General features: G+C 38.1%; 1 protein-coding gene across 1 annotated transcript in view; it reads right to left on the bottom strand.

Moving 5' to 3' along the window:
• COL28A1 (collagen type XXVIII alpha 1 chain) overlaps window positions 1–27,634 on the bottom strand; it is a 151,545-nt gene that overhangs the window by 111,269 nt on the left and 12,642 nt on the right. Inside the window, 5 exon segments of the mRNA XM_061198237.1 lie at window positions 207–276; window positions 14,931–14,983; window positions 18,666–18,710; window positions 23,350–23,376; window positions 27,117–27,158. Coding sequence (XP_061054220.1) covers window positions 207–276; window positions 14,931–14,983; window positions 18,666–18,710; window positions 23,350–23,376; window positions 27,117–27,158 — 237 coding nt within the window.

The following is a 27,634-nucleotide window of genomic DNA, read 5'->3' as shown; positions in this document are numbered from 1 at the left end:
CAAATCAAAAAATACATAGAGTATTCTTGTGGTAACTGCCCCTGACCAGGGCATTGCAGTGTCCAAGCATCTAGCCTGTAAGTAACTCATACAGACAGCCTCCTTGTATCCATGAGAGTAACACTGAGCAGAGTTCAAATCACAGCTCCCCCAGCCCTACAATAAATTCAGTAGTCATCAATGGGCTGAGAGACCAGTATCTTTACCTTAATACCTTGCTGTCCAATACCAGGGGCTCCTGGAAGACCATAAGGACCAGGAGGACCAGGTTCACCCCAGAGGAAGAAACAGTGATATGTTAGGTCAACTCCATAGTATTTGTTGAGCAGCTCTTAGACGTATAGTGATGCGATAGGGGCTTTGAGGGCATCAACAAAACCTAGCACACAGTCTCCGCCCTCAAGTGTTTATCATCCAGTTGGACAGACAACACAGACCCAAGATGGACTTAGCCATGACCCAGTAACTAAGGTTCATGAAAATGTCCCCATTTTAATTTTTGAAATCAGAATAAAAAATAAACATAATAATAGTGTATATAGTAATGAATACAGTCTGGACTACATTTTTCTTTATACCAACTCAGTTGTAAAATATAATTTTAAACGTTTTTATGGAGGAAAGTACCTAGAAAGGCAAAAGTTTTTAGGATCCATGAAAGTCATAACGTGGCCCTCACTTATTTGTTCAATACATCTTTATTAAGTGCTTCTGGCAGACACATTTGTTTTCTACCCAATGATCATCCTCTCCCTTCTTTCTTCCCTGCTGTTAGAATTCTGACCTGTTCAGGTCAGTGGGCAGCTATTCTTCGCCCTCAGATGTGTAGGATGAATGACAATCCGTCTAACACAAGGGTAGAATCTTTCCCTTTGCCACTGATTAATCTAGGTTAATCCTTTGACTCAGTTCTGATAAATGAGATGTGGGGACCTTACTGGATGCAAAGAGAAATTTTGCCTCTGCTTCTTTGTTCCTACTTGGAGATGTGATAGCTATCTTGTAACCATGAGGCAACAGTCTCTCAGATGAATGCCAACAGCTGAAGAGGATGATGCAGAAAAAATTTAAAAGAGCCTGGCTCCTAGACAACCTCACTGAGCTCCTGATCCAGTCCTAGAGTACCTACCTTCAAACATTCTGTTTACTCAACAAAAAGCGTTCTTGTGATTTAAGCCACTATTAGTCGAGATGTTTGTTACTAGAAACAAGAAGCATTTTCAGTTAATATAGTCTATGATGTGGCAGGCCCATCATAGAATTCAGGCATTATAGAACTGAGACCATGGCACTCAAACTCCTGCATTTCACAGGTGAGGAACCTGAGTCCCAGAGGGGTTACCAGGCCTGCACAAACTCACACCTCAGTATCACCCACAGGGATATGGGTCTTTAGGTCTCTCAAGCTTCTGGTCCTTTGGCATGTTGATAGAGGAAAGGAGAGTGGCTATTGATTACCATTTCTTTTTTTATAATGCTAATTTTTTCTGTTTATCAAAATACTGTATCTTCACTGTAGAAAATTTGCCATATATTGAAAAGCATACAAAGAAAATTTTACATTATCTATCTATAACAACTATTAATTTTTGGTGTGTTTCCTTCGGTTTTTTTATTGTTATTTTTTTAGAATTCTATTGAAGTATAGTTGATTGACAATGTTGTGTTAATTTCTGCTGTACCGCAAAGTGACTCAGTTACATATATATATATTCTTTTTCATTATGGTTTATCACAGGATAATATATAGTGAATATAGTTCCATGTGCTATACAGTAGGACTTTCTTGTTTATCCATTCTGTATATAATAGTTTATAATAGTTTGCATCCGCTAATCCCAAACTCCCAATCCATCCCTCCGCCAACCCTCTCCCCCTTGGCAACCACAGGTCTGTTCTGTATGTCTGTGAGTCTGTATCTGTTTCATAGATATGTTCATTTGTGTCATGTTTTAGATTCCACATATAAGTGGTATCATATGGTATTTGTCTTTCTCTTTACATACATGCATGTACCTCTAATTTATGTTAAGAAAGATTTCAAAATATGCTTGTGTTGGAGTTAATGAATACTTGCTATTTAAAATTTCACTAAACTTACAGATTTTTCTCTTCTCTTCATCCTTTTATAAACCAACAGTAAAATGGGACAGGAAGTGGAGACAAACCTTCTCCCAGGTTGAGGGGAACAAAGGAATTTTCACTAAGCTAAAGCCTCAATTCTCCCCAGAGGCTTGTGATTTTGGAGGGGACTCTTAGTAACTAGAGCAATGTTCTATTGATATGGTAGAGGCATTACTTGAAAGAAGTCTGTTGACTTTAGCCAAATGCAAAGGGGAACAGAAGAGAAAGGAGAAGGGTCATAGTTAAATCGGCTCCCCAAAAGATATGTCGAGGCTCAAGATGAATCAAACAAAGAAAACCTGTCTCAAAATCAGTTGATTGTAAGAGTTCATGATGCTTTGGCATTTCAATGGATTGAATTGAAAAGTACCTTCTGTTTATCCTTTTGAGTACAAGTCAATCTGGCAGATAAATCAACCTGAATTTTTCCCTTTAAAATTCAAGGTTCTAGTTTTCTTTTAATATAGGTTAAATTTTCTGGAGCAGCCAAGTAATTGCCATTCTTATCTTTTACATGTTCTTGGCCATGGAATTTCTCTCTGTATAATATCAGACAAATATTCTCTCTTTGGGGAGAATATAAAATTTCTCCCCAAATTTGAAGTTGTTTTCTTAATCTCAAGTTTAAGTGCCAGAGAATATTCAGTTTCCTAAAGATTCCAGATTTTAACTTCAAAGAATCTTTCCTTATAACTTCTTGTGCTCTCCATTCAAGCTGGAATCTCCTTGTCCGTTACACGGCATAAGGGTGAATGTTTCCACCACTTAACAAAGGAACAGCAAGTACTTGCTATGTGGATGGTAATAAATACAGAGAAGTTTAAAACAAAGGCCCTAAACTCAAAGGGCTAGTTTGAGAGGTAAAACACACCATTAAAATAATGATAATGATAATAATAATAATAATGGTATAAGGCTCTAAGTTCCCTATTCTCTTCATTCCCTGCCCTTTGGTATGTAGTTTGGTTCTGTAATGGATCAGAAGGCTTTTCAATATATTATGTATTTGGAGGAGAATTTGAGTGTTTTATAGTGGAAGCTCTGCCCTACTGTGTACTTGTCCCTATGTTTGATCTAAAACAAACAAGATCACAGGTTGGTGAGAAAGTTTCCCAACTCTGGACAAGGCACTGGTTCTGCTGTTAACTTGAAATGAGGGAGCCAGGAGAGCCAAGAGGATAAGGAATTATATTACCCTTGAGCGCATGAGCTCCCTTTAGCCTTGGTCCCCTACCAACAGCAACTGAGAGACTTCTTAATATTGCTTTTCCAGGGGAATTACAGGGATCTGAGGTTATAGAGGGGCCACTTTCCCTTACCTGAACACAGCCCCATAGCAACATATCTTCACACTTTACCTGCTTAAGTTTGTTTCCCGAGAGGCTTGCATCTCAACCTAGGACCTGCAGAACAGTATTGGTCCACAATTAATGTCTATCCCTGTCACACTTCCCCTTTCCCTTTCCTACAAAGATTCCTGAGATGGTAAAGAAAGTGGTTCTGATTATAAAATACCATAGCTGGATAAGACAGAACGGGAAGAAAAGAGTCAGCACTCTACTCCAAGTGATTTTTCTGGAATTCACCAAGGGAACATAGCCTTGAAAGACTCCAGGCTTGATTCCTTTTTTGCTATTATTCCTGCCCTAATCCTCACCAACAAACACACCCACAGATTGAGTACCCTCAGTACTACTTATTATTTCTCTACTCCACTTTCTTTAAACATCAGGGAGATACACAAAGAGGACTGGGTTAAAGTCGATAGCCCCAGAGAAGTCTGTGTCTCATGACCTTTGGATGAGTGTGAATGAAAGTGAACATGAGTGTAAGCATTTGAGGGGCATCGAGGAGGTTAGGTAAACCACTTTGATCCTTCTCAGAAATTAAAGATGCCTATGCTATGGACCTCAAGATGGAAGAAAGCCAATGTTTAATAAAACCTACTGTTTTCAAGCACTGCCCTGACACTTCATATAGATTATCGCATTTAATCTTCTAACAATCTTAGGAAATTGGTGTTTTTTCCTATTTTATGATATAGGAATATAATCTCCATTTTTAAATTCATTTTTCAGTATACATGGTATCACAGGAAAAAAAACATGGCTTTTTGATTCAGTCAGTGTAGTTGAATTCTGGTTCTATAATTTACTAACAGTTTGAGCTTTTGCAAGATCCCCATATGCAAAATGAGGATCATTATATCTACCTTGCAGCATCGTTGAGAGGATTTGAAATATTGCCTTAAAACATCTAAGTCATAACCAGTCACGTGGTAGCTGTATAATATGTGTAGAGCAATTGTTATTCACCAGACTTTCATTGAGCACCAGCCTGGTACCCAGTACCCCCTAACATAATTATAGACATAAATCAGGTTGCACCTGCACTTTGCACACACTTACAATCTGGCTGGAGAGGCAAACGAATATAAAACAAAATATAAGCATGTGAATTAGCTATAAAAAAGGTATTAACAGAGCATGTAAGACTCTGAGGCAGAAATGTTTAATTCTACCTTAAGGAATTGGGAAAGTTTTATATAGTAGTGGAGATATTTGCTCTGAACAAAAATGTATGAATCATATTTAATCTAGTAGGAAAGAAGGGGGACGAAAGTTCTGGAAAAGGAGAGAGGATGAGGCATAAAATGATGTGAAATGTTCTGGGGACAGTAAGCAGCTCTGTGGGGCAAGCAGACAGGAATGAGGTGACAGCAGGATCAGTGTCTGGGGCTGCACTGTCCACTGGAAATATACAGTGAGCCACATTTGTCATTTTAGATTTTCTAGTAGCCACACTAAGGAAGTAATAACAGATTTTACTTAACCCAGTGTACCCCAAATATTATCATTTCAACATATAAGCAATATAAAACTCTTATTAATGATTTTATTTTTCATTATTTTTAATGTTATGCCTTTGAAATCCTACATGTATTTAACACTTATAGCACATTTCAATTCCAACTAGCTACATTTCAAGTGCTCAGTAGCCACGTATGGCTACTCTGTTGGACAGTGCAGCTTTAGAGTGATTAAAGAGGCTGGAGGCTCGGGTCAGAACCATGGAGAGTACCAACATTTAAGTTGGGTGGGAGTGAAAGAACACAGAGATGTCTTGTGGGGATTTGGGGAAGACAGTGGCCCAGAAAAAAAAAGGGGGCAGGGAGAGCTGACAAAGGCAGTATAAAAGAAGTCAGCAAAAAGAGAATTTCAAAAGTAACTCATCCTTTCCAAAGACAAAGTCATATTCTTTCACTCACAGACCTGATCATCTTCCAGCATTCTCTATTTCAGGGAAGGGCATCAAGATCCCTCCAAATGTCAAGCCAGAACTTAGGAGTCATTCTTAACGTATCTCACTCCCTTATCCATCATATGCAATGCATCACCAACACCTAACAATATGCTCCTAAATCTCAAATCCATCCGCCTCTGTGTCCTCTACCGTGCCTCTACAGCCTACCCCAAATCAATATCATCTCTTGCTCAGACTACAGCAAAGTCCTTAATACTCTACATGCATCCATTCTAGCACATTCTAATTTATTCCCCCACCCGTCCATTGCTGCCAGAGCAATCTTCTAATTTTAATCTGAGTAAAACCCTTCAAGTCCTTTCCCTTTGCTCTTAGGGTAAAGACAGAGCTCCTTCCAAGGCTCGTGAGCCCCTGCATGGTGTGGTCCTGTGGCCTTTTCAAAACTATTTGTTATTAGTTGCCTCTTCTCTAGCCACCCTAGCACCATTGGCCTTTGTTCAGTTCCTTGTACTTGCCATGTTCCCTCCTGCCACAGGGTCTTTGCATGTGCTGTTGTCTCTAGCTGGGATGTGGCTACCTCTCTCTTTTCCTAGTTAATCCTTATTCATCCCTCAGATCTTATTTTAAACAACATGGCTTCAGGGAAGGCCTCTCTGGTCAGGTAAAATCCCTATTCTAGAGGCACTGATAACATCATTTTCCTCTTTTTCTGAGCATTCATTACAGTTGCAACTTTGCATTTCTGCATGTGTTAATATGTCTCCCCATAGACTGTGGGAGGATGTCATGTGATTTTGCTCAGCTCTCCATTCTCAATGTTTAGCTAATTGATATTATCTATTCAACCATCCAGGCCTCAAACATTTACTGAACAGTGACTAAGGAGCAGATATTGTGCCAGCTGCTAGAGGTGAACAAAACAGGAGACCTGGTCTAGGCGGGGGGAACTGGGGGTTTGGAATTGCTCCTCTGGCATTCCCACTGGTTTACGTACGTTTTTAACTAAGGGCGACTGTGCATACATTACATAGTGATATAAAGTACTTATCGCACAGTTTTTGCTACAAACTTACTCAGGTACAATTAATCATTTTTGTTTTTCAGTTGAAGGCCAATAGATGGCCTAAGGTTACACTGTATGGAAAGTTCAGCTAGAGAAACCCAACACTTCTTATTCCTGGCACTGGCTCTAACCAAAGTCAACATCTTTTCTTTCCCTAAAATAATAAACAATGAATGGTTGTCCACGACTCTGAATTTTTTGAGGACAGAACTTTACCTTTTCTTGAATAATACAATTATAAATAATTTAGTCATACCTTGGGCTCTTAACATTAGATAGATGTTTTAGCAACTTCTTTTTATCGTTTCCCAGATATGTATAGCACCAACTGTAATACTTTAAGTCTTGTGACAAATATTCTCATACTTTCCCAGTGGAAGAAAATGATGAATGAGCATTTTGTAGGTGCAAAATGGTTCAAGTGTGGACAAAATACATTCTTAGCTGAAACTCAATGAAGTGATTACTGTATACAAAGGCTTGGGAGAAAAGTCAAGAAAAGCCCTTTTTTTTTTGGAAAGAAGGAAAAGCAGGGGGGTGGTGGAGGCATGAAACTAACGTTTATCAAATTCTTGTTAAATCAAGCTCTATTTTTAGTTCCTAATTCCTCTTATTTCAGAGGAGTGTTATGTAATAAGAGGCATATTTTTAGAAAACATATCAGGCTAGCTTTGTTCTACATTAATGAAAAGAGGGTTGTCAAAATACTTAACTGCTTAATTATTGCCGATACATATGGCACTTACTATGTAACACGTGCTATTCTAAGTGCTTTTCATGTATTAACTCATGTAATCCTCAGAACAACTCTATTTTTAACCCATTACATTAATGAGAAAACTGAGGTATGGGGAGGAAAAGTGAGTTTCCCAAATCACAGAACTAATACAATATAGGGCTGGGTTTGAACCCCAGCAGTCTTGCTTTAGACCCAGTGCTCTAACCACCATGCAAAACTGCCTCTTGGGACTTTTCCATTCTTAAAGTATTTCAAAAATCATTTGATTGCAGACTAAATTTATATCTTTGTTACAGGATGAAAAACACAAAAATCAGATAGTTACAATCTACCCATAGTTCAAGAATCATCATATGAAGACAAAGAATCTCTAAAATAAAAATAAGCCACATGAAAGTATATACTATTACAAGCCAACTTACATGCCCTTTCAGGCACATAAAGTCTACCTGGATCAATGTTGTCACTGAATTAGTGGTAAAGTTAACATAAATAATAATTGGCAATACTGTAATCACACAATGTAACTCTACATATAAAGCAGTTATTAAGCAACTGCACTGTTGGAACCATCATTATTTGAAATCTCCAATTGCAGTCTTTTTTAATAACGTCTACGTGGGTAAGAGAAAAGATCACTGTTCACATACTCTACCTACTTAAGCTTTTCAAAGAAGAAAAAACTCCATAATAACAAAGAATTGGTGGAGAATGTGATGAAAATTGTAGTGTTATACCAGATTTTAGTAACTCAACTCCTTTTCTTGATTGCTATTAGGTTAAAGCAAATGAAATTGACAATATACAGCTAGGTTTGACTTACAAAAAGGATGATTCATATGTTTCAATCTAATAGGAAAGTCATATTTCATTATATATAATAAAACCTAAGGAATTGTGTGTCATTTTCCCTAAAAGGAAGGACTGTTCCACGGCCCATCAGGCGAGCTTTTAAGAATCTAGGCTCTGGTGGACACTCTTAGGACTCCTCTAGCACAAAATGAGTGGCTGGAAACTATTCAGGGTGAACCCTCTCCGTAAATCCGAGAAGAAGGACACCAATTTACGAGAGAAGAGAGGTTCATAACAGCGTGATATGTTTCCTAAAAACCTACTCTTGGAGACTGGGGGCAGAGGAAAGTGAGGAGAGTTATTGTTGAAAGAGTACAAAGTTTACATTAGAATGACGGAAAAGTTTTGAGCACAGATAGTGATGACAGATACACAATATTGTGAGTGTATTTAATAACAACTGAATTGTATGCTTACAAATGCTTAAAATGATAAATATTATGTATATTTTACCACAATTTAAAAAAAAACTTCCTCTTGAAATAAACTTAATTTTCCCTGCTGCACTGTTGCTGCTGCAACTTACTTGAATTAATTAAGAGCACTGATATAAGTATTAAAAAAAAAAATTCTGACAACGCCCTGAAGACATTGCAGTAACTCATTGTGTTCCACATTAGGGCCCCACTTGACTGGGCCTGTGGGTTAGACTCAGCACCTTTGTGGGAAATGTTGGCAGCATTTTGGGTGCCTTGATCCATCGGAGTTTTCGTCTTGGCAGGCTCTGCACACGCATGCGCACATACACGCGCGCGCAGGGTGTACCCCATCTGCTGAGGGCCATATGTGTCAGAGATTTGGGGAGGAAAATCATCTGTCTTGAAGCCAATGGCTGACACGCCACATGTTCTGGCAGCCACTTCAAGTTGTCACTATTAGTTGTCTCACGTCAAATGAGTTAATAAGCTCATTTAGAATCCTGGTGGGCAGATAGGCATGTAGGTCACAGCCCTTTCCACAACAAGAATCGCTGGATTACTAATGATTCTTTCCCTTTGATTAGGCCCAGGACAGAAATAGCATTTAGAATTTGACAGCCCCGAAGAAAAACAGCCACATAGTTTGGCAGCTTGGCTCTGATTCTGCATTAGACAGATATTTGTAATTAAAATTGTAAAGGGATTCTTCTCTTCGCACTGCTCTACACTGAGCAGTTCCAACCTTGTTCAAAGGTGTTAGCCTGCCAGGAGAAACTGAAGGCCCATTATTGGTTTCGGACAACTGGAAAAGCTGGCGTGTTTGAATACCCTGGACTTAAAAATACTTTTCATGAAGCCAAAAATATAGTCATTCTGTATTAAGAGCTGTGAACTTAAAAAAGTTTTCTGTTTCATTATTCTGTACTAGGGATTGTTGATGTCTACATGTTTCACCTGATTTCCTTCCCGTCAAGTTATAAGGAATTATATCCTATTAGAAATCATGATTTTTTTTTAGTGGTTGAAAGCAACATCATGATGTTAGGGGATTTTTAGGCTTTTGAGTTGTGTGAGAGCTGAAATAAAACTACACAACATTCTAGTTTGAGGAGAAAGTTTCAGCTTCTTCGTAGTTGTTCATATTTGTGGTATTTGAACTCTTTCCAAACCACAGTTGAAATATTATTTATGTTCAGTAGGTTGACCTACTAAAGCTGCTAAGCTAACTTTAAGTCAAATCAAGCATCAATATTCAAATAATGGCAAAACTAAAGAATGAATTTTTAAAACTACTAAATCTTCATTAATGATATATCTGTTCTAGTGAAAATAGTGACATTATAGAAAACATAAGACTCTAACTTGTATATCTGAAACTGTAAAAAAAAAAAAAAATTAAGTTCCAAGCCTCCATGCCTCTCTTAGAAGAAAGTGGAATTATAAATAACGCATTAAGTTATTAAATGCACAATATTAAATGCACAAGAAGCTTCTGATGGATTACATCTACACTCTCTTGTTTCTATTTATTATCCAAATATCTTGGAAGAATGGTCAAAATTCCTGGCTATCGCACCCTTCTCTCTAATTCCTTCCACAATCCATTGTCACCTCCCCAATCTCTCAAAGGTTTCCAAAACCTGCAAAATTGACAATCTAAGTGACTGCATAGGTCCTGCCTATTTGACCTGTCTGCAGTATGATACTGTTGACAGCTCACTCCATTTAAGACTATTTCCTCATTCATTCATTCATTCAACAAATATTTATTTGTTGCTTATCTTAAACATGTGTGAGTGTAGATATAATAATTTTTTTCTCTCTCTCAGATATGATAGCACTACTCCTGACCCATTGTCACTAGATTTTCTGCTTTGGATTTTTCAAAAACAGTGATGGACGTGTACATATCTATCTAACTCTCCTGCCAACGGTTCATATTTGAAAGAAGACTGGCAATGTTTAAAGGTATAATGCACGGAAACTAAAAGGAAACTTGATTAGTACTCTTACAGCTACCAAAATACATACGCATTCCTAATAGCTATGTCAAAGGTTGACAGCCATCCCTGTTTTAAAAACTAACCTCTTTTCATAGAGCATTTTGAAGAAAACAGGATGATGTGTAGGGATGTTTACTAGGTTTACAATTTTAATTTCAGGATCTGTACATTTAGCTCTCATTTACTTAATTTCTTTATAAGAACACCAACTACTAAAAAAAATTATCTACCATGCTTGGGAACCTCAAAAAATGGGATGGAAGTGTGACAGCACTAGGTAAGGAGGAGTGGGGTGTCCAAGGATCGTGTGCAGTGCAGAGCTTTGGAGTGGGCTAAGTGCTTCATTTGCCCTCATTTACTTCCTTTAAAACGTAAGTTTCACTTACTCACTAATACTAGGTCTGTTGTTTATTTTGGATGTGGGCTGGATGTTTGATTCACTGGAGATTATTTACCCTGACCATATCCATTTATTAAACTGGACCAGACTGGTGCTATTTCTCTATGAGTTTTCTTAACATCTCAGAAGCTAAATTGAACAAAAAGTAAGAGGCCTTTGAGTTTCTTATACTTGAGTGTAGCACAAGAAGAAAACACTTAGGAGGGAAAAGCCCTGCAGAAAATGTATGAACGTCCTAGAGTAGAACAATGGAAGAAGTTAGAAGAAGGGAGGCAATACGTCTATTAAGATAAATTACTATATAACATAAATATCACAGTATTTTTAAATTGTTTGAGGATTAACATGTGCTGCTTTGCCTTGGAGAAATACGTCAGGGATAATTCCTAATGCCCTTTTGGCCCTAGCACCGAAGCGCTCATGCTAGGATGCTTCAACCTGTCACAAGCTATTTCCTGCTCAGGCCACAGTGAGCAGTCCCTCCTCCCAGAGCACAAAGAGGGTCTGGGAAAGAGTAGATTTGGATGAGATTTGAGAAGAAAACACCCTTCAGAAATAACCTCAGAAGGACATCAAGAAATGGCAAAAATTACCTAATGTGGGCCTGGCACATCCAGCATTCTACTGTGTTTATTTGTTCAAAACTAATTTTGGTTACTTGTTCTCTGTGATTTGAAAGGCCTGCCAGTCTTGAGCCATTCTTTCTCGTCATTGGAGGTCTCATTCTATGGCCAGATGGGATTGCCACCTGAACCACCACACCAGCCCTTGGAAGGTGGCGTATGGTTCTTAGGCCCTCACAGAGAAGGAGCGCCATGCTCTCTCGTTAGGGACATTGCCAGTTTGGTCCTAGGGATATGGCTTCTCAGATACTTGCGTGATGATAGTTCTAATTGATTTTAGAGACCGATGGGATGTTCTTCTTACGAGTACCACTCTTGACCCTCATGTATGGGAGAGGCTGAGGTGGCTTCATTCTCAAAAGCTTCATTGTGAGAAACATCTATGTTTTGTTTCTAAGGCAACAAGGTCATTTAGGACAGAATACCACTTTACATATGGAAAATATTAATGACAGAAATGATTTGTGAAATAGGGCCAGAATCACATTTTTCCTTAATTTCTCACATGCTATTTTTTCCTTTTATTCTTTGGCCACCTTTTCTGCAAACCCTTTGATGAAGAAAATCCAACCACTAGAGCAACAGAATGGGATTGTCGCTCATGAGAGAGACTATTCATACATTCAAGTTAATAGGCAGGCCCTATCTAGAAACTCCCATGGAATCTTTGCAAATGTTACAAGTCCAAATTTTCTATTTTAAGGTCTCATAAGAGACAAAATATTTGAAAATGCACATTACTGGTTTCTTTTTCCCATGAGATTCCTTTCCTTCTTTTCCTGCATTTTCAAGATGAACATTATAACCAAGTAGAAGTGCACTCTCCACAGACTTTTGTTTCCAGCCAGAGTACACTAGAGGGGGGAGACAGATGCAACTTCCATACTGTCCAAAAGAAAGGCATTTATCTCACGTTGACTGTCTAGGAAATTCAGCAGTTTTCCTAAGGAGATAGATATAATATGGTGGTTAAGAGCAGACTGGCTGGGTTTGAATCCTGGCTCTGTCCCTTACCAGCTGTGTAGACTTGAATCCATTGCTTAAGCTCTCTGTGCCGTAGTAGCCTAATCTGTACCGTGGGAGTGAGAATAGATCATGCCTTAGAAGGTAGTGTTATGTTAAATGGGTATTTAGAACTATATCTGTGCATAGTAAATATACACTAAATAAGTGCTATCTGTGATTTTAGAAGCTTCAAAATAATAATCCTCCCTGTGTCCATTGGAAAATACAGAATTACTGAATTTTAAAGGTTTTTTTTTTGGCACAAATTGCAATAGCAATATCGTAAAACCATTTTGTAATAAAATGGTAATGGATAAAAAGAAATGTCACTATAAAACGTTGTTTCCAGATTGAGCAAAAAAATAGTTTATTAACTTTTTAAGATTTAGAAGTACATTCTGGGATGCAAGATGAAGTCATTCCCTGAAACCTGACTTTTAAGACAACACCAGAAAACCTAAGACAATTAATGAATGGGACATGCGTCTCTGGTTGACAGATCCAAAGAGGGGTAGAAATTAGTAATAGTCTCCAAGTAACAGTCAAGAGACATTAAATCTGTGACCTTAAGCCAAAACTATAACTAGGAGAAAAATGAGAAGCTTACTCCCATCTCACTCCCTCCCAAGAACCCCCAATATTCTTCAGATACTGACATCTTTTTAACTGACAATGAATTTTTTGTGTTCACCTGGCAGTGAATTTTGTGATTTTAAACCTGTGATAATTTTACGTTAAATATCTTCACCAAAATTTTTGAAAAAAAGAATTTTTTAAAAGAGAGGCCCTTGGAAAGTTGAAGTCCTCAGATACTTTTGGAAAAGTGACTCCTTTTATGATGATGATGTGAAAGTCGAGCGTGAAGTGTTATGTCAGAAAATTACAGCCTGCCCCAATATACTTGACTCATTATTTATTCTAAGAATTAATGCATTCTTAGAATTAAAAGCTAAATTCTGTGGAAATAAATTCACTTTAAAAGAAAAATCTAAGTAGTAATTGTATGAGACATGAAGAGAAGTGATCAAACGATGGCACATTTTTATGAACTGCCATCACCCATCTCCCGAAGCTGCGTGCCCTGCTCCCAGCCCAGCACCTCCACAGATGCCCTGATTTCCAGACTTCTCATTTTCCAAAATGAAAACTTTGGGCCAGTATAATTTCTAATATCCCTTGTGGCTCAAACAATCTGTAATTCTATCACCGTTGCAAACTCCAAACCTGATCCCTGATGTTAAGCCTCTTTTTCACAAACATGTGAAAATTATCAGCTTAGGTAACCAAAGAATCCTAGAAATAAGTGTGGACTGTCAAAATATTTTTTTTTCCTTGCTGCAGGATTTTACCTACAGCCAAAGCAATTTTGTAGAAACTTCTACTCAGTATTCAGAAGAGCCAGTTCTTTCCCCCAGAGAGAATTAATCATAGGCAAGGACTGGAAAGGACAGTTTCCCCAGACAACCTTAAGCACACACCCACTGAGAAGCTCATTCTATTTTAATTTGCCAATTAAAACTGCCCCAGGAAATCACACATTGTCATTATCTCATTAAAAATAGTATACGTGTCACTCCCTTACCTCTCTCTGGAAAAAAGAACAGTCAAGTAGCCCAACTGCTCCCCACAACTTAAAGTTAATAGCACCCTTAAAAGATTGGCTTTATCTAGGGTCCTCTGGGGACAGTACCGTCTGCTGTTATTACTGCCACAAATTCCACAGATCTCCAGTCACTAACTCAACACCGTTTATTAGATATTTACTATATCTGTGGAATTCACTAAGCACTGAGAAGTGTTAAAAAGGCACTAAAACGCTTGTTTTCAGCAAATTAATGGCCACTCTCATTGGAAAATGGAGTCTTATAAACAGGTCTTTTAAAGATCCCTTCTATCTCAACTTTTGGTTCCATCTGGCTCTTCTTCAACCCCTCCCTATACGTCTTGCCTGGTTACCTGTGGAATGACATTACAAGGCTGGTACTGATAGAGATTACACCCTCGCAATTTAAAAAAGTTTCATTTTTGTTGGTATGACAGTTATAAATCCCCTTCTCTTATAAACTGTGTATTGAGTTGACATTACCTGTGGGAAATAGAGTGATTTGAATTGTGTTGCTTATTACTACTTTTCAGTTTCTAGTGAGTCATAAAATGACTAAAAGGGCGGGAATAAGATGGAAACACTGCAAAAATAATGGCTTATATTTAATAATGCCCCTTTGAATAAAATAATAATAATAAATGAAAAGACTATGACACTGACTTCCTGCGTGTACTTAAACATGATTCTGTGTATAACACCTGCAGGTTATTATGTATTTCCAAAGATTCGTCCTCAAAGAATACATTGACTTCTGCCTAATAAAAACGTGTATTACCATAGCTCACTAGGGGAAGGGCGCTCTGCCTGTCTATAATCAACAGGTATGATTACCTTATTGCCTTGAAACCCCTTCGGGCCTGGATCCCCTGGAGGTCCAGTAATGCCCTGCTCCAAGATGAAAACCGAGAATTAGTTCTGTGTACAGAAGGCCAATCAGGAATGAATCATTCATTAGGGTCCCTAGAGATCCTGGAGTTAGAAGTCAGACTATCTAACTCAGAGTTAAGTTGGGGTTACACACGACTGAGAAATGGAATGAGATAAAATTCCTTGTGTCAAACACACAGCTTCTAAAATAGTACCTAAACTGAGAGCAAACATTTATTAATGAGGTGTTTGTTTTCAAAACCTGCGTTTCCAACATTATTCCTGTGCTGGACCCCTTTTTGGAAAGAATAAACAACAACTTTAAAAATATATATCGAAGGCATATATAACTGTAAGTTGGAGTTTCCAATGACCTGTGATAATCAGAGTTACTGCCCTGTCCTGACACAATTTCAGACCAGGACAAAGGCGTTGATGGTCGACTAGATGCCATCTAGGAAATTTTGGGTAAAGGTATAATTTTCCGTAGACTTTTTGAAATGCTGAAATTAGTTCTTCACACAAATACACACCCTCTTCCCATTACAGCTTTAGACAAGACAAGTCCCCAGACTGGAAAAACTGATCCAATTATTTTCTGAAATCCCTGGTATAAGTCTAAAATAAATGCTTTAAAGAATCATTCCATGTTATTGAGCAGTTACTACTTATCATGATGGAACAATACAAATGCTGTAATTTAGATTAAATGCATAGCTTTTCCTACTGCATTAGAACAGCAACACAAACATTGTTACATCCTGCTTTTAACTGCTTTGACTTTATTCGTCTTCCTAAACTCTAATTTTTTAACTTTTATCCCTTCAGCTACTCACTAAGTAGACTCACCTGCCAGTACCTATCTTTGAAGGAGCCTTAGTTATTCAAAATATTAGAGCACCAGTTTCCAGACTTTGTTTCACATTGGAATCACCTGAGAATCTTTAAAAATACTGATGCCTGACTCCAATCCCCGGACATTCTGACTGAATTGGTAGAGGGTGCACGAGGCACAGAGATTTTAAAAGCTCCCTAGGTATTCTAATACAGACTTAGATTTGGTTTTCGCCTTCTTACCTGAAGTCCTCCGGGTTCCTTTGGTCCATTTGGCGCTGGGGATCCCCGTGGAATAAAATTAACGGTAAGTTGCTCTAAATATCCATTCAATTTGCAATGATTTTACATGGAAGAGAAGGAACTGTGTTCCCAGTAATGGCCAGTCTTCCCAGGTTATCCAAACATCAAAGCCACCAAATTCACTGTTAACAAAACGATCCTAATTAACAAGCCAACTTGTTAGTAAACTTTTCTCTAGTAAACAAACTCCATGAGAACACGATTTTAGGTTAAGTCCTTTGCCTGTATATTGACATTTTGATCAGAATTTAAAAAATTTATTTCTTAAGAATCCTTAGAAACCAATAAACTTGGTGGAATATTGTTTCCTTCCAGCAAGGCAATGTCAGTTAAATTAACAATTTAGTGAGTTTCCACAATGTCTACATCACTCTCTTGCCCATCTTCAATACATAGAACTTGGCAAAACACAACTTATACTCAACACTCTTCTAACAGAAAGTATTTCAATATGTCCCATAACTAGGAAGCCCTTTAAAGTTTGTTTTTATGACAGTATAATATAATCTAGTCTCTCTTTTCTCAGATTTCCACTTATTTTCTGATTACCAAAATGTAACCTGTTTATAATAGACATACCTTGACAATTATAGAAAAAAAGTAAATTTCTAACAGCAACAGCTGTTAACATTTCAGGCATATTTTCATCCAATATTATTATTTCATCCAGTAAGTCTTTCTTTAAATAATTTGATCAAAGTGTATATCCAATTTCGTGTCCTACTTATCTGGTCTTCTATTCTATCAAAAATATTTTTCCATGTCATTAAAAACTCTTAGTAAACTGAATAATATCCAAGAATATGATTCTGTCATCGCTACTCATTTCCCTAGTGTTGACACTTACGTTGTTTCTGATGATTTCTATTGTTAACAATAGTATAGTGAATATCTTTGTGTATAAATCTTTGTTCAACTTCTGATTCATTCCTAAGGATAATTTCCTAGAAGAAGATGACTGACACAGAGACTGTAAGCACATTTAAGGCTCTCATTCACCCTCTTTTGTCTCTCACACCATATATGGAAAGAAAAAGTAAAAACTTCCTCCATAAATTTTGTTCAGATTTCCATTCTCACTACCTGAGTATAGAGAGTGCATCTTCATCTTACAATATCTCCATCAATACTGAGTATTATATATTATCTCAGTGCTTGCTAATTTGATAGGTGAAGTAATATTTTAATGTTTTAATTTTACTTACCTGATTGCTTATGTGTTTGGATAATTTTTTCATTTATTACCCATTTATATTTCCTCTTTTATGTTGCTTTGTGTTCTTTGTACGTTTTATGTGTAAACTTACATGAACTCTTCACATCAAGGGCACTATATTTCATTGACCTTAGACATGCATTTTTTCAGATTTTTACATCTCTGAAATTGGGATACATCGTACAATCAGTTGCACCTTACATTTATAATGGGCAGTATTTTTTCTTTCTTTTTAGCACAGAAAATAATAGGGCATTTAACAATCCCTGCCATCTTAGTCAATGAACTGTATTAAATCTTTGTCAGCCGTTTTTATTTCAAATAGTTTTTCCAGTTATTTTTTTGACTCATTTTTGTTCTATTCTATGTGTCCATTCTTCTGTATTTTCAAGTCTATGTCCATCTCCCATTTTCAATTATTCTCCAGGAAGAATCCATTCATTATCACACCTTTCATTTTGTCCAGAGATAATTACCAAGCCTACATTTTTTCAGATTCACCTGACCTTTAACTCTACAGTAGTTTAAAAGCTTTCAGAAAGTCTCAGCCTATTTAAAGTGTTTAGTTACATAGGCCAGTGTCACTATTTTATCCTTTTCTTTTCACCTTCCTCCTCGTTTTCTCTCCTTGACTCTTCCCATAATTAAAAAATAGATATTGAAAGACTTTGGTATCTTGGTGGCATGCTGGTAACAGTTCTTAACTATAATGAAAACTATTTACTTTTACTCTGTACTTTTTTGGACCCTTTATCATGTTTCAAATATACTTTCTATGTATTTCTGGTCCATTAAGGAACTCCTTAACGTTTTAATATTGTCTCCAGTTTACATATTTTATTCATATTTATTTTTTAATGAAAGGTAAATAACTACCCAATTATCTGTGGCTTGCTGCATTTTCAAATCCTTATCTGTGTCTAGTTCTTCCACATTACTGAAAAGTATTTCATTAACCTATTTCATAGAGTTCTTCACTCTGGAAGGTGCTTGTTCTCAGCGTTTACATCTGGAAAACAATTCTCCTTTGACCCATCTGGAGCTTGAATTGACTTTGCTAGTTAAGTTATCCTTTTCACCATAACATTTAGTGGGCCTGGCCTCAAAGGTTAGGGTGCCACAAGGCGAAGTCTTAATGGTCCGTAAGAAAGGCCTTTGGGGGCTCCATTAAATAAAGTTAGGGATGGCTTTGTTTTTTGCTTCATGTTTTTACAGACGTGAAAATTGAGCCGATGACTCTCTAATTCCAGTAGTGAGAGCAACATAATGAATCCAGGAATTTCTTCGTAAGGAAACTCAGTCCCAAAGGGATCACAGCTGTTAGCATTTTAAAAACAAGTTCCTTACTTTGTCAGCTTTTATTCCTGGTTTACCGCATTCTCCACGTTCACCCTAAAAAATGAATACATGAACTAAGAAGACATTTGCAGTCATTCAGTGTTCGGATTCTTTTTAAAAGATTCCCAGCAGAATCTTATGACATGAGCAGTCTGATGAGTTATACACAATTTTATCCTCAATACTGTGGGTTGTTCGGGCATTGAACTCTGAAAAATTTTATCCATGAGTCATTCTTAACACAATCAAATTAGTGATACCGCCTAATGAGGTTTAACATTTTTGAGACATGGATCAAATTAAGAGGAAAGAAACTAAGGTTTAATGAGCATCTACCATATTTTATCTGCCCTTTGCATATGTGATTTAATTGAATCCACATTATAGCCCAATGAGATTAGTTTTACAATTCCTTTTTTTTTTCAATTCGATCCATAGATGTCTTTTTTTATTGAAGTATAGTTGACTTGCAATATCATATTAGTTTCAGGTGTACAACGCAGTGATTCAATATTTTTATAGATTACACACCATCCAAAGTTACTACAAAATATTGACTATATTCCCTGTGCTGTACATTACATCCCTGTGACTTATTTATATTATAACTGGCAGTTTGTACCTCATAATCCCCTTCACCTTCATCTTATTTTATAAATGAGGAAACTTAAGCTCAACAAGGTAACTTTGCTCCATCCTAGAGCTAGTAAGAAGAATCAGGTCTCAACCCAGTTCTACTCAGACTCCGAGCCCCTATTCTTTCCACAACACCACATGCTCCAGCCTAAGCACCAACTTTGAGCAATTAGTAGTGTTTGCCTAGAGAACTGTGAGAAAGGTTCTGAGAGCATGTGCAGACTTGGTGGAGAAAGGAGCCCCGATGAATGATCAAGGTCTGCGGCGAGAGAGAGAGTCGGGCATGGCAACAAGCATGCTGTGTATTTTCCATCACCACAGACTGCTGAACTGCCTTTCCTGGAATATTAACGGAAAAACAAATTAACATTTAAATTATGCCTTCCTGTTTATTATTAATGTTACTTTACAGACATTATGTCAGTTAATCTGACGTTAACTGTCTGAGGTAGATATGATTAGCCCAGTTTCACAGATGGAAAATTTGTGATTTAAAAAGGTTAAGTAACTTGTTCAGATAGAATGAGAATTGGGGCCTCTAAATACAAATCCACTATATCAGACTTTCAAGACTTCTACTAATTAGAACTAAAAAGTAACAAGGTCCATTAGAAAAACAACCGAAGTTAGACTTTTCGAAGTATATTCATACATATCTATATTTATTCTGAGCCTCGAAGCAATTCATATTTTTAAGATAAGGCAGTTCAGTTGGGGAGGTTGAATGATTTATGTAAATGTCCATGCCAGCCAATGACTCCTAGTCTGGTGCCCTCACTACTAGTTTCTGTTTCTGCTGCTGCTTTATTATCTCTGTGCTCCTCTAAAGCATGCTACTCAAAGTGCCACTACATAAGGAACTTGCACTAGAATGTTCATCACTGCCCTGCTTCCTTCATTAGGGAAGTCTTGCTATGAAAAATAAATGTCAGCTGAACTAAGCAGTATGTTTAGTGATACAGTGGACTTATATTCTTGTGCAAGCTTCATCTCATCACAAAATAGCAACAAATAGTTCACAGATTGACTGCAAACCTGCAGATCACACTTTGCTCTGAAAAGGAATATCATAATTGTGACCACCAATTATGGATGCAGAGTATGTGCTAAAGTCTTGACGTTATTGGTGATCACCACAACAGCCTTGCAAGGTGTATGTATCTCCATTCGTACACAAGGCAAGTGAGGCTCAGAGAGATTAAGTAGCTTGCCCATGACCACAAGCTTGAGTCTGTTAGGCTCCCAAGTCCGTGTTCTCCCTCAGCCGCCCAAAGCTGAACAGGGTACACTGCCATGGTCTGCAAGTTACTTTCCATTAACCTGACACTTCTGCCTAGGGTCCTGCATGGGGTATTGCTGGCATTGGGAGCAGGCAAGAGGGAGGTACAATTTTTAGATCCACCTATGTCTCTATTCAAAAGCAATCTGTTTATGGTTACCGGGGGGAAGGATGGGGGGAAGGGATAGTCAGGGAGTTTGGGATCAACATGTACACACTGCTATATTTAAAATGGATAACCAACAAGGACCTACTGTACAGCACAGGGAACTCTGCTCAGTGTTATGTGACAGCCTGGATGGGAGGGGAGTTTGGGGGAGAATGGATACATGCATATGTATGGCTGACTCCCTTTGCTGTGCACCTGAAACTATCACAACATTGTTAATCGGCTATACTCCAATATAAAATAAAAAGTTAAAAAAACCCAAAAAACAAAAGCCATCTGTTCTCTCTCCACATCATATTGGGAGTCAAACTGACCCAGGAAAAACTGAGCTTTCACTTAAAACAAATTGAACGTTTATTGCTGAATGCAAATGGAAAATCACTCTTGAAGAATCAATTAGAAAGCAATTAATTGAAGAATGTTAGATGGAAATAAAATGAGTCAGCCACCAAAATATAAAACAGAAAAGTACCATAAATATGCTCAAAATTCTTTGGGCTAGAATTCGCGTTCCATTTGTCCAGACAGATTTGTTAGCTATAGGGCCCTGAGGAACAGCATTGGCATGGGGGCAGATTCTCATCAATGAAGATACTGTACTCATGTTATTCACCTCTGCAAAGGCGTTTTCTTTTTTGATGGGCTCAGTAATCCCTGTGGAATGGTCAGAATTACAAAGTTCCCAAGAGCAAGTGCTTCAGAAAAAACTGAACAGATTAGCTCTGTTCCCAGCCTCGATTTCTGACGCTGCTTATCCTGGTGAAATTCTGGTTTGAATGTCTACGGTTCAGGGTCATTTTGCTCCGACAGCTTGTATTTTCCAAACGAGGGCCCCTCCAGTGAATCTATAATTCCCCAGAAGTTTAAGTGAATCTTTTCAAAAAAAAAAAATATACAGAGAGTTTCCTGGTGTTGATAATTAGCATACTGTATAAATCAAAATGGTGATGGCATGGAGAATTTTCTTCAACTATGTATATAGGACAGTTTTACAATCATGAAAGTTTTTTAACTTTCCCATATTATCACTTGTTCCCTATCTCTTTATAATAGCACCTTATGTTTACAGACCAGCAAATAATTTAAAATACATTGTCACATCCATTATTCTATTTGATTTTCCAACCACCCTGTAAATTAGGGAGGCTTGTATTAATCCAGTTCTATATGGATGAAGAAACAGACACTCTAAGATATTGAGTTGTCCATGTTCCAGTGCATTTCTTACGCTCTTCCCCTTTTCGACCTAACATTTCCAGTGTTTAGGGATATATTTATATGCCTGGGTGTAGGTTCACCCCTAATGTTTACAGGGCCCAGAGCAAGAGTATAAGCAGAGGCCCACATACCACATATCTAAGTAGCTGAAAGTTCCAAATCGAGCTAATAAACTCGTCATGTTCTGGCTTCCTTTCTTGACAAATGTATCTCCAAAAGGAGTAAAAAGTGAGAGAATTTTGGAGTTCCTCAGAGGTCCGTGTGGGAGGCCCACGCCCACAGCCCACAGCCCAGCTCTCAGTTCACCTCCCGCCTCCAGCTCCTCCCACAGCCAAAGGAGCTGCGAGTATGTGTCTGTGATGGTGCCGCAGACAGCACAACAAAGCCCCCTCCGCGGCCCCCTCCTGCCCCAACAAAGCTTCCATTTGGTTTCCCTCAGGCCTAGGAAGAAGATGGACATGGGAAGGAGGTTCGTGTGTGCCTTCAAAGCAGGCTCAGGCCATTTTGCAGGGACTTCTAGGGGCCTAGTTACCCAAAGCGTGATCCAGGAGAAGGGGACATGGGTCTCTCACTCTGCAGACACCTGGCTCCCTCATGAGCGAGGAGGCTGGAGGAGACCCGGAGCAGGGCCCTGTAAAGTGCATGCCTCTTGCCCAGGTCTGAGGGTTGTAGGACAGCATGAATGATGATGGGTATCTTCTGATTTCAGACAGAAAAATCTGATAATAGAGAGCATATAATAATAGTGGCTTAAACTTATGAATGAACCACTGAACCCCTTCAAAGATTCCCGAGCCCCAGGCTAACGTGTTAATTTCTTTGGAAGCAGTTTGATTTCCTAATTGGTAATTTGCAAAGAATAATAAAATAATCTACCAACTCATAACCTTTGTTTGTCAAATTTATTGCCCCTGCAAGCTCTACCCAGATGCCTGATGGAATGAACTAAGTAATTCTTTACTGCTTAACCAGGATAGATCCTCTTTCCCCCATGAGAGGGTCTTGTGTCTACATTTCATAGGAAGTTAAGCACCAAGGCAGCAGCCTAACTGTACTATTGCTGCATCCATCTGTACATAGAAACTTTTGATCTTGATACCCGTATTGCATGACCGTTAAACTGGGGTTCTCTATTAAAAGAATTCATATTTGCAGGGCTAAGAGAGGCTGGATTCTCAGGAATCTTAGGCTTCCTTCCATCCTTTATAACGTACACCTGTATCTTAAGTTCTATTATTATTTTATGTGAACAGAGTTGAGAATATACTTAGGAATTTGGGAATCCAGACTTAACAAAAATAAAGGAAAATAACTTTTATTAAGTATATAAATACAGTTATGTTGCTGTTTTTCTTTATGAAATTCTGATCTATTTGTTGTTACCAACTTACCTTCTCACTCTTGTACCCAGGGATTCCCTAATTAAAAAAGAAAAGTAAAATATGATATTAGAAGGCATAGTTGGAGGAAGTAGTTGATGTTTTTCATTTACAAAGTATAACAAAACACATCTGTGTAGTCTTGGAAAATAAGACCGTATAAAGGTAAGGTCTTTCACTTCTCTCTGCACTTAGGGAATGTGCATATAGTAGGGGGAAGAAAAGAACCTATTTTTTCCTTTTATTACATTCTATTCTCAGTTCCACATATTTTTTCAAACCCAATTTCTTACCCTTTGGCCCAACGCTAAAGGAGAAACTATACACTGAATCTCATTGTAGAAGTGACGACCTATAATAGTGCTTTCAAAATTGTTCTATTGACTTTTAAACTATGAACTATCACAGCTGAGGATGCTTCACAGAGACGATTAGAAAAATTGGCTTTGAAAATGAGCTGAGATAATGGCCTTTAAAGTGTCCGTAAATATTTATATCCATTATGGTCCTCCTTTTAAATTCGGTCTAGAATATAGAACATCAGGAAATGAATGGTTCCTTTGTCAACCTTAGTGCGACAGTGACCTTTAAGTTACTATATTTTATCTCAGGCGAAATAAGGGGCCAGTGCTTCTGCTGCTTTTGTATGTCGCTCTTGGGAATTCTGCACAGCCTTCTCCATTGTGTCGCTGCCCATAAACCCTTTTAAGTAACACAATACTGAATATTAAACAGACTGGGAAATTACCAACTTTAAACAACAGCAAGTCTTTTTCTAATACGATCACATGTCTTTTTCATACAACTAGTTTCTAAGTATGAAAATAGAATTGTAAGACATATTTTAAGTGAGCTGGAGAAACCAATGAAATAAACAAGCTGTGATTGTAGTTACTCGTGAGTCAGAGTACAAAATTTTGTTGTGTATGACTTTTTTACAAAAGGTAAAAAGGAATTCTTTAGGAAGGAAATAACACTTCTCGCCAAATGTGCAGTCACTGAGAAATTGAAAATAAAAGTAAAACTAGTGAAAAAAATTGTTACACTACAATTTAATCCATGTCAGAAATACTTAGTCACATAAACGGTTTTATGTTTAGTATTGTGCTTGAAATTAAAGGCCACATTAAGATAGTTAAATTGGGGTTCTTTATAAAAACAATTCATGTCTGCAGCACTAAAAAAGGCTGGACTTTCAATCTCAGGAATTTTGGGGTGCCCTCCACTGCTTATAATATACCACCATATTTAAAATTCTGTCATTATTTTATGTTAAGAGCGTTAAGATTGTATTTAGGAAGGGGCCAATACAGTTTACAAAAATAAAGGAATATTACTTTTTATAGTATACTCTCTTTTTTTTCCTGTTTTTTGGTTTTTGTTTTCTTTTGTTTTCCGAACTCTCCGGTCAATTTATTGTTTGGTTGATCTCACCTTTCTTTCTTCCTTTCAGGGCACCTTACTTACTAGTTTTAAAATATTCAAATTTAAGATATTCAGCACTGCACTCATTGGTCTCTGCAAAATTTGCTTCTGACTTCCCTATTTCTATGAATGGTACCATCATATTTCAAATCATACAGAATCAAAATTTATAATCATCTTTGCTCTCAACTTGCCCCTTCCATTCTTTTAATCCAACCAGTTAAAATCCTCCAACAGCTTCCAGGGCACTTAGTTTTAAATCCACTCTCCTGACCCTGGCCAACAAGGCCCTGTGTGATCTAGACCCTGCCTACCTCATAGCCTCATCTCCCCCGCCACTCTTCCTCAAACTCTGGCTCTCTTCGCACTTCCTGGGCCCACCAAGCTTGCTCCCGCCTCAGAGCTTTTGTATTTGCTGCTCTTTCTGCCTAGGACCCCCTAGGGACCCTGTTTCATATTTTCATAACCCTCTCACTGACTGGAGTTCTTACTCACTTGTTTGTCTGTTGATTGAATGCTTTATGAAACAGGGTCTCTCCACCTTGCTCACCTCTGTATCCCCAGCACCTAAAAGAGGGCCCAGCGCATGGCAAGTGCTCAGTAAATCTTGCTGAACATCTGAGGTAGAGCTAGTCACTGCATCCCCTCATTTCTACCCCTTCCTGGTTCTCACAATGTTCTCTTCCTCTCTATTTTGTCATCACTGTAGCCCGGTTCTGTCCAGTATAACGTGAGCCACCTATGTCACTTTCAATTCCTTAACAGCCACTTAAAAACTGCAAGAATGAAAAGGTGAAATTAATTTTTAATAATATATTGTATTTATCACAATAGGTCCAAAAACTGTCATTTTAACATGTGATCAATATTAAAAAATTATTGATGAGATATTTTACATCTTTTTTTTTTGGTACTAAGTCATAAAAATTCAGTGTGTAGTTTATTCCTCCAGCACGCCTCCACTCCGGCTAGCCTGTTTCAACTGCTCGGTAAGCACACATGGCCAGCAGCTTTCACATTGGCTGGAGCAGCTCTAGCTAATGACCCTGTTACTTCTCCTACAGCCTGTAGCAACAAACCTTCTTCAAAATGCTCTTTCCTTCTGCTTGTTCCCACTTCAGTTTTGCTTTTAGAGCCAGGCCAGATTCATCTTCCAAATCCACAGCTCTTGGGCCATACGCCTCATCTAAAATCTCAGGAGGTGCCCATCACCCTGCAAAGCCCAGCCTTCCAGCCGGCATGGACCACCCACTCTGCCAATACTCCTCCCTAGGCACCCCATCTCACCATTCCCCACACTTTGCCCTCCCTCTGGTTGCTGCTCACAGCCCTTTCCATCTAGACTGCCTGCCCCTTCCACTTTCCTGTTCTGTCTTTACCTGTCCCAGTCCTACACCCTTCAGGGGTCATCCTGTAGAACCTACCCTGATAGCTCCGGTCTCCTCTGAATGCCCATTATACTTTATGCGTGAAATTTTTACAATATTTTGACATTCCACTTCATATTGTAGCTGTTTTACCTCTCCTCTGAGATAATGAACGTTTCACAAAAATAAGTGCTCTGTCTTAATTTTATTTTCACATAACAGTAGGCTTTATATATGTAAGATACCTAAGAAGTCTTTCCTGAATGAGTAACACAAATTTCTGAAGGAATTTCCATTGAAATTATCAAACTTTCTATCAGAATTTTTCATGAAATTGATTAAAAACACCAAGAGAACCATTTTTAAAACCTCTGGGTCTGAGTCCTGGGCTTTCATCCAAGGGGAAAAGCTGGGAGGAGGAATGTCACTCAGCCTCCTTTTAAGTCACTGTACATTTCTCTGCTATTTGCTACACTGCTGCAGTTCTCCAGGACAATGCAAAAGAAGAAATGTACTATAATTATTTCTCACACAATCTCTGACATCTTCTAATTTTAGGGATAATAAATCAACTAGAACAATCTCTTCTTCTGCCTGTAGAATTGGATTTACAAAAGGATAGTTGAGATTATGTAATTCTTCTGCTCCCAGAATTTTAATTTACTCTTTATTTAAAAAAAAAAACCATAAGAAGCAAAGCAAAATATTTTTCTTATTTGAGCGTTTCACAAATCTCAACTTGACCATCAACGAATGTCATGTGGCAGACCGCCCTGTCCCATCACCACTCCTTTTGGACAGAGTATTTTCTCCTCACAGTTCCACTTCTAAGATCATAATCTGTCTGATTGCCTGTCTGAGCCATCAAGAGCACACGTGGACATAAATCATTTTTGCACTTGCATTGCAGGGGTCAAAATGATCCGTTACAGAATCTTAGCATCCTGGGATTACTTTCTTAGGAAGGCATTTCAGTTGTGTACGTACCCCTGGGCCTCTTTCTCCAGGTTCCCCTTTTTGAGCGTCACCCTGTGTCAAGAAAAAACTTAGTCAAAATTCCATGGCCCTGCAGAGTGAGTGATTGCTCAATAAAATTCACTATTCAGATTTCCCAGATTAATATGTTAAACCAATGGGGAAAATATCTTTGACCTTGACCATTGACATTTTCACCATGCAGTCTAGGGAAGAAAATAGCAGCTCAGATAGCCTTTGCCCTTTGGAGTGAAGCCAGATGTATAGGGTGCAGAATCCAGGTATATTTTCACAGCTTAGGCCGAGACTTGCATCCTAGTTTAACAACACGGCCGTTGTTCTCAAATATAGCATTGTACCCACTAGGAGCCAGCCACTCTGGCTTTTCTCCAAGGGGCTTTGGAATGTTTTCCAAAATGTCCTTAAAAGTGATTGCTTGATTTCAGCAAGACTTAGGAAAATATATTATATGGCACAAAGTTACAAGCCAAATAAATGAAATGTGTGCAAAGACTTACAACAGGTATTTA

The sequence above is a fragment of the Eubalaena glacialis genome, chromosome 8, assembly GCF_028564815.1.
Source record: "Eubalaena glacialis isolate mEubGla1 chromosome 8, mEubGla1.1.hap2.+ XY, whole genome shotgun sequence".
Taxonomy (NCBI): domain Eukaryota; kingdom Metazoa; phylum Chordata; class Mammalia; order Artiodactyla; family Balaenidae; genus Eubalaena; species Eubalaena glacialis.
Note: the sequence above shows the minus strand (reverse complement) of the source record. Positions and strands in the feature narration are given on the sequence as shown.